Here is an 8284-nt window from a genome sequence, read left to right as displayed (position 1 = left end):
ATATATACATAATAAATATGCACAGTATATATATTGTGTAAACAAAAACTTTTATTTTGGATGCGATTAATCGCGATTAATCGTTTGACAGCACTAATTTTAATGTAGCTTTTTTAAATCTCAGTAGGAAAAATTGAGTGTCACATCATTGGTCCATATTTCAAAGAGCCTCTTTGATCTTTGGACAGAGTTGTATAAGAGCTGAGTGTATGATGTAAAATCTAAGCTTGCGGTGCACATGGCTGAAATAAGCATCTCTGTTCAACCTCCCCAGGATTACACAGCCACCATCTTTCTTCGCCAGCGCTGGACAGATGAACGCTTGTGTTTTGATGGCAATAAGAGCTTGAGTCTGGATGGGAGATTGGTAGAGCTCCTTTGGGTCCCTGATACATTCATTGTGGATTCCAAGAAATCCTTCCTGCATGACATCACTGTCGAAAACAGACTGATCCGGATATTCCCCAACGGAACTGTGCTATATGCCCTGAGGTAGTGAGGTGTCATTCACTGGATCTGCTCTACAGTCAGACACTGCTGGGTTCTTGTGAAAGGAGATGGTTGAGGAAAGTGTTCACTGTTGAAGGACTGACTGGAGGGTTGATGGAGGGATTAGGGTTTAAGGGGACAACTAGAAAGAGGCAGGGATAATTATGGCCCAGTGGAAGAGTTCACAATGACAGAAAACAGGGTAAGAATAGAAGCAGTGGCAAGGGACTCAAAGCTTGTGTACAGATGGGCAGCTGGCATCAAAAATTTAAGCTTGAAAGTAGCATCCACAGACAGTGAGCTGATTTCCAGTGTTATATAAGCAACAACATTCTCTCATGCATGTCACTCTTTTTTCTCCCTGTTTCTCTAGAATTACTACAACGGTGGCCTGCAGTATGGATCTAACTAAATATCCCATGGACAGACAGACGTGCACCCTTCAACTTGAAAGCTGTAGGTCTCAAATAATATGCTATTTCTATAGATTTGAAACAATTTACAACACATTGGGTTTCATTCACTTGCAATTGCTTAAGTGTCCACAAAATAGAACATTTATATAGGCCTAGGTTACACATGACTGTATTTTTATGCATGACCATATCAGATAAATGCACCATATTGTAATGCATATTTTGTGTTATTCTGAAATACGAAAGACTCAGAGTTTAAAATATATTTATAAATTGTTTAAGATTCTGTCTTTCAAAAAGTTTATTTGATTGATATGTTTTAATATATAATATATGCTTAATATACTTTTAATTTATATTATAAAAATATATATTATAAAATATATTATCTTACAAAAATATATTATAAAAAATATACATTTGATATATATATTTATGATATATACTGTCCAAACCTTTGAATAGTATTATATATTATACTGTTATATGTAACAGTATATATATAAAAATATATTATCACAATTTAAAATATATATTTTAATATAATTTTATTATATACCTTTACTATACGATATAGTATATTTACTGTTTACTATATTAATATATTCTTATATTTTAAAATCTTTGTCCTTGTGATGGCAAAGATTACTTTTCTGATCAGTTTACACGTCTTACACGCAAATAAATGTTATTGCAATAGTAAGTGAATGTCTGAATGAGAATGGTGTTTTTTGAGCTGACCTTATATTGCTTTTAGTCTCTTCCTGAATCTGCAGTACAGAATGCTGTGTTCCCACCAAAGTGTGATTTAGTACACATTTGCTGTGTGGCAGGCATAAAATATGTGCATGTTTCAAGACTTTTTCTAAATTTGTGAAGTTCCTGTGAAATATTAATTTCACTAATGATGGATGCTCCTAGGTGTACACCATAAATGTCCCTTTAGTTGTTAAAAATTCATCTGCATACAAGGTCTTCCGTATGCTCACTCGCCTAAGACTTCTTTGTGAGTGTTTGGCTTGGCATGTATGAATATTAAAGAGGTTTTATATTATTTAGACACATAAGCATTATGCTGATATGTTACATTGATTCTGAAGCCACTATAAGATAAGGCAGCAGTCATTCAAAAATATTGTAAGGTTTACTTTGTCAGCTGGTGTTACATGTGCTGGATGATTTTGGCCAGTTGAATGGACATTACCCTGCTGAAAAGACTAGTATGGCTGGTCACCAGCATATGATGTGTTTTGGATGCTGGCGTCTCTACCTGGCTTCTACCTTAACAGAAAGACTGCTGTATGTGCTTTTTGGCAATACCCGAAGGATTACTCACACAATATGCAGCAGGAGATAAATGAGCCAGCTATTGTAGACCATCACCAAACCAAAAATATAAACTAGCCTTGGCCAGCATGTTAATTCTTAGTTGTGTACGCTGGTATTTACAGCAGGACATATCTAATTGCTGGGTGGAATCAGGGCAACATATTTCACAATGTTTTATGCTCTAGATGGAGGAAAAATATTTAATCTGTGTAGCAAGTTATTTTTATGAGATTTCTTTTGCACACTAAACTATGACACAGTGCCATCTTGAGGTGTACATTATGTATTACAACAAAATACAACATGCTGCAATAATAGAGCTGCTTATTTTTCAGTTCTAAAACCCAGAAAATATTTTTCAGTTTATGAAAAAAAAAAAAAGTAAGTAATTAACATTATTTGAAAACAGATTTCTAAAATGGAAAATGGGGACGTTTCCTAGTTCAGTGTTTAAAATATAATTTAAATCTCACTTGTTATTATCTGTGAATTAAAAAATTGGGACAATATATTTTTGTACCCCCCCTTACTATTAGGGGGTATACTATTATTTATTTATTTTTGTTTGTTTGTCAAACTAACCGTAACTGGCTTTAATACAATTCACCAAAAATCACACTATGAAAACAGTCAAATTAACCATTATAAATAGCAGATCAAAACAGTATTATATTATAACAAAATTATGACTTTACAAGAACACATTGCAAAAATTTGTGAGATGATAAAATTCTATTTAGCAAAAACATTTTCTCGTATTTAATATTTTTTTCAAACTGTGAATACACTGTATACAGTGATTAAAACAAGTATATTGTTGCAAGTGTAATTGTCTAGCTGATTTTAAAAAAAGATAAGAAAATGCTAACAAGGATGTGTTTTACATGCTTACCGAATCAGACAACTGTTGCAGTCCTTATTTAGCAACTTTCCGTAGGGAACTCGTGAATTAACATTTCAGGCTGGCCTACAAATGACTGCATTGTTCTCTTCATAATTATTGATGTTATGGTAATGCCTATATCATAGCGTAATGCTCTAGTAGCGTTGCATATAAAATTAGTGGTAATTGAATGCTTTTTTTACTGCCGTATAAGTGTAATTTGGTGGAAATATAGCAGCTCTCAGCAGTGGAATTACTTATTATGTAGTGATAATTGGCTCTTCAATTTATATTATGTTTTCCACAGGGGGATATAATGTGAAAGATGTGGTTTTCCATTGGACACGGGGAAACCAGTCAGTTAGTGGTCTTGATCATTTACAGCTGGCTCAGTACACCCTTGAGGATCACTACACCTCTGAATCTGAAGCCGTTTATGAGACTGGTTTGTCCACACACACACACACACACACACACACACGTCTGGTTTGCTATCCTTGTGGGGACTCTCCATAGGCGTAATGGTTTTTATACTGTACAGACTGTATTTTCTATCGCCCTACACCTAAACCTACCCCTTACAGAAAACTTTCTGCATTTTTAGATTTTCAAAAAAACTCATTCTGTGTGATTTATTAGCTTGTTTACCCGTGGGGACCTCAATTTAGGTCCCCACCGTGACACGAGTCCCCATGAGTCTGTTTGTGTTCAGGTTTAAGTCCCCACCAGAATAGAAAAACAGGTACACACACACACACACACACACACACACACACACACACTGGAGACTTTATGTGCTGTATTGATGTTTTTACTTTCTCTTTAATAATGTAACAGGTAATTACCCAAAGTTGATCTTCCACTTCAAACTCAAGCGGAGCATCTTATATTTCATTCTGGAGACGTACGTTCCTTCCAGTGCTCTGGTGGTCCTGTCATGGGTCTCATTCTGGATCAGTCAATCTTCAGTACCTGCTCGCATCTGCATAGGTAGGAACATAATGCAATCATTAGTTACCACATTAACATGTGATCATCAAAATGTATCAACACCTCCTCAGTATTCAGCAGCTTGATGAATGACACAAATGTCAGAGGTCCTTCTGAAATTACATTTGTACAAAATTTGTTAGAAAAAAAATTCTCAAACACATCCTGAAACAAAGCATCACAGTTTTCACAAAAACTATTAAGCAGCATAACTGTTTTAAACATTGATCATAAAAAGAAATGTTTTTTGAGCATCAAATAAACATATTAGAATGATTTTGAAGGATCATGAAGACTGGAGTAATGGCTGCTGAAAATTCAGCTTTGCCATCACAGGAATAAATTACATTTGAAATATATTAAAATAGAAAACAGCTATTGTAATAATATTTCACAACCTTGCTGTTTTTACTGTATTTTTGATCAAATACAGTGCCTTGGTGAGCATAAGAGACCTCTTTCAAAAACATTAAAAACTCTTACCAGCCACAAACGTCTGAATAGTATTCCTTCAGGTACAGAATCAAGAACACATTCTGTTTGCGACCAACAGAAACATGCAAGTAGTTGTAATTAAGAATCAAAAGTTGTAAAGTATTATCGCTAGTTAGTGTTGTTGATATTGCTTTATTGTAAATATTTTTTTCATATGTCATGCTCCCATTGGTGGACACCCTGCTCATTACAAGTCAATTTTCTCTACTGATGTAACCGCTTGGCAAAAGAACAGATTTTGTTCTTATATTAATAGTTTCAGATCACATAATCCATTTCTCTAACGACATAGCTAATGCAGTGGATCTGGATTTGCTTTTCACATAAATAACTTATGCAACACTCTTGTCTAATAATAGCTTGTATCTGACCTAACATCATGCTCTCTTCATCACCACAATAACCACCTTCTGAATCCCAATGTAACAGTCACATTAAGCTCTAACAAGTGTCATTATTATTATTCCCCGAAACACGTAAAATAACTCAATTTATTTTGTTCTGATGACTCAATTTAGAAAGTTAGGACAACATTTGGACAAGTTTTGAACAAATACTTGAATATCTAAGTAGGGTCAAGAAAACAACTTTTGGTATTAACATATTTAGAGTATCGTTGTTTCACACAAAGTAAGACTCTGAGAGTGTATTGGATTCATTAATGTTTTATAACTCAATACTCTTTGTCGTTAACTCATAGGAGTGACCACAGTCTTAACTATGACCACCCTTATGATGGGAGCCCGCACCTCTCTACCCAATGCCAATTGCTTCATCAAAGCTATCGATGTGTATCTGGGCATCTGCTTCAGCTTCATCTTTGGCGCTCTGATTGAATACGCAGTCGCTCATTTCTGCACATTACACCAGCCAAACGCTGCCAATGCATATATGGTGAGAATCTTAAAAAAAAGAGAATGTGGCCTATAAAAAAATTATTTATGCTGCTTGTTAAATTAACTTATAGCAACACAATTGTTATAGATGTTTATTGTGTTCAATCCATTTCGATGTATGAAAGTTTGCTTCAGTTTAATCCATTTTTTGTTGCATTCATTGAAATGTACTATACTTTAATGTATCAAGTCTCAATGAGATCTACAATGAGAACTGTATATAATGTGCAAATGTCACTGCAGTGACACGTAATTTCCTACTTTTGCTCTTCAACATTAACAGGTCTTTCCATTTACTCAAAACACTGACTTGAATATATTGGAATCTACTCAATACAACTGAGCTGATATAACTAAAAAACAGTGACTAACTAAAAAATATATGTTTAATATTAAGAATATTAAGACCACTTACCTTAAAGGAATAGTTCACCCAAAAATGAACATTTTCTGAAAATTAACTCACCGTCAAGCCATCTAAGATGTAGATGAGTTTGTTTCTTCATCAAAATACAAAGACATTTAGCATCACTTGCTCACCAATGGATCCTCTACAGTGAATGGGTGCCGTCAGAGTGAGTCCAAAAAACATAACAATAATTCATGACTAATCCACACGACTCAAGTCCAGTCCATCAATTATCAACAGATTTCACTGGAGAAAGCAATATTGTGGATAGAGGATTCACATTTTCGCCATAAGCAGTGATTAAGTGATGAAGTTTAAAAAATGTCTTGATGATAGATTTGTTTATTACAAACACACAGCTTTTAATTTCATAAGACTTTAATCTATGGACTGGAGTCATGTGGATTACTTGTGGATTATTGTGATGTTTTTATTAGTTGTTTGGACTCTCATTCATACGGCACCCATTCACTGCAGAGGATCCATTGGTGAGCAAGCAGGTTAATGCTACGTTTCTGTTCAGAGGAAAAACAAATTAATCTATATCTTGGATGACCTGAGGGTGAGTAAATTTTCAGCAAATTTTAGTTTTGAGGTGAACTATTCCTTTAAAAATATTGAGAAAAATAAAAAAAGGCTTTTTTAAAGTATAGTAATGATACCATAATGCCCATTAATTGCAGTAGTCATAACAATAAATCAAACATATTTATGTCTCATCGTTGCATCAGGATGGCCAGGAAATGCAGGAGCGCGAGGATGAGATGAACGGCATCGTCACTTCCATCGGCAGCCGCGCTTTGCGGGCCCGTAAACGGGAGGAGATGCTGTCCCGGATGGGCAGCACCAGCAACCCCACCCCCAGTGAAAGTAAGGAGGACATCAACTCCTCGCAGCCACAGACCCGCTGCACCAAATGCATGTCGACGGCACGCCAAATCGTGCGCTGTCTGAACTGCTGCAAAGTGGAAAACCCGCACTACATCGACAACTACTCAAGGCTGACCTTCCCCCTCTCCTTCATCTTCATCAACCTCCTCTACTGGACATACTACTTGTACTTCTAAAGCTCCTGTTGTCTGTGTGTGTGTTGAGAGTCAATAGTGATGTATGTGTGTCCCTTTTTGTGTCACAGTTTACCTAGGGGTTTTTACTCTTACATGTCAGCATGCATTTAAGTTCAACTTGAGTATGACTAACTTGAGTTCATGTCACCCAAGTATGCGTCATTCCTTGAGGTACGCAGGATCTGAGTGAGTTTGGACTACACAGATATATGCAGATTTGTACCATGTCTACATCTCTGTGTCAGAAATATGTGGCCTTCATTTTCCGATAGAGCTTTAGATTCACTCAAATCCACAACAAAATCGGCCTAGCTGTAAATTGCGATATGAATTTATGATATCTGTACAACTATTTAAAATTGACATGAATGTTAGTATAATTACTTGTCTTTTAGCACAAAAAAGCATGATTTATAAATCACTGTTGACACACGCAACAAAACATAAGCAATTCATGAAAGCGAAAGTTGGAAAAAAATAATAAGAATGGTTTAATTTATTAATTGAACTTCAGAATCGTTTCAGCATGTTTGACAGCTATAGTAATAATAACCGGACCAAAGATTTAATGTGTATCTAATGTTCATAATTACAATCTGAATTCATATGAGCGCAAGTTATGCATTGTTTTTGGGGCATATACTGTATGTATTTGCAAATTCAGCAGTCATATGTCTTGTTATCAGCTGCCAAACAAGAATCAAGCTGTTTTGACTCATTTTCTCCTGGTGATTTATCTGTGTGAGTTGTATGGGTATATTCTCTTAGGGATAGAAGCTCTGATTATGAATGATTCTGTATTATTTGCATGATCATTTATTTATTCTGCTGTATATTGTTGTATTTGTTCATTTATTTTTTTGGTAATGAAATGCTTTTATCTGATCTAAAGCTCTTTGACCTAGTTAAAGTTGGGCCATTAAAGGAATAGTTGACCCAAAAATGAAAATATGCTGAACATTTTCTCATCCCCAGGCGATATAAGATGTAGATGAGTTTGTTTCTTCACTGGAACAGATTTGGAGAAATTTAGCATTGCATCACTTGCTTATCGATGGATCCTCTGCAGTGAATGGGTGCCGTCAGAATGAGAGTTCAAACAGCTGCTTAATTTCCGACAAAAAAGCATGATTTATAAATCACTGTTGACACACGCAACAAAACATAAGCAATTCATGAAAGCGAAAGTTGGAAAAAAATAATAAGAATGGTTTAATTTATTAATTGAACTTCAGAATCGTTTCAGCATGTTTGACAGCTATAGTAATAATAACCGGACCAAAGATTTAATGTGTATCTAATGTTCATAA

At 35.2% G+C, this 8284-nt stretch overlaps 1 protein-coding gene across 2 annotated transcripts in view; it reads left to right on the top strand.

Annotated features, from left to right (window-relative positions):
- Positions 1 to 8017, top strand: part of LOC107754081 (gamma-aminobutyric acid receptor subunit pi-like) — a 24622-nt gene extending 16605 nt beyond the window's left edge. For both annotated transcript variants that reach the window (XM_016570396.1, XM_016570395.1), the window contains exons 5-10: positions 275 to 492; positions 863 to 945; positions 3425 to 3562; positions 3955 to 4107; positions 5303 to 5496; positions 6639 to 8017. In XM_016570396.1, coding sequence (XP_016425882.1) covers positions 275 to 492; positions 863 to 945; positions 3425 to 3562; positions 3955 to 4107; positions 5303 to 5496; positions 6639 to 6974 — 1122 coding nt within the window. In that variant the 3' untranslated portion in view covers positions 6975 to 8017. The remainder of the gene's footprint in view (positions 1 to 274; positions 493 to 862; positions 946 to 3424; positions 3563 to 3954; positions 4108 to 5302; positions 5497 to 6638) is intronic.
- The last annotated feature ends 267 nt before the right edge of the window (positions 8018 to 8284 follow it).

Source organism: Sinocyclocheilus rhinocerous, unplaced genomic scaffold (assembly GCF_001515625.1).
Source record: "Sinocyclocheilus rhinocerous isolate Xijiao unplaced genomic scaffold, SAMN03320098_v1.1 scaffold502, whole genome shotgun sequence".
NCBI classification, from domain to species: Eukaryota; Metazoa; Chordata; class Actinopteri; order Cypriniformes; family Cyprinidae; genus Sinocyclocheilus; species Sinocyclocheilus rhinocerous.
Note: the sequence above shows the minus strand (reverse complement) of the source record. Positions and strands in the feature narration are given on the sequence as shown.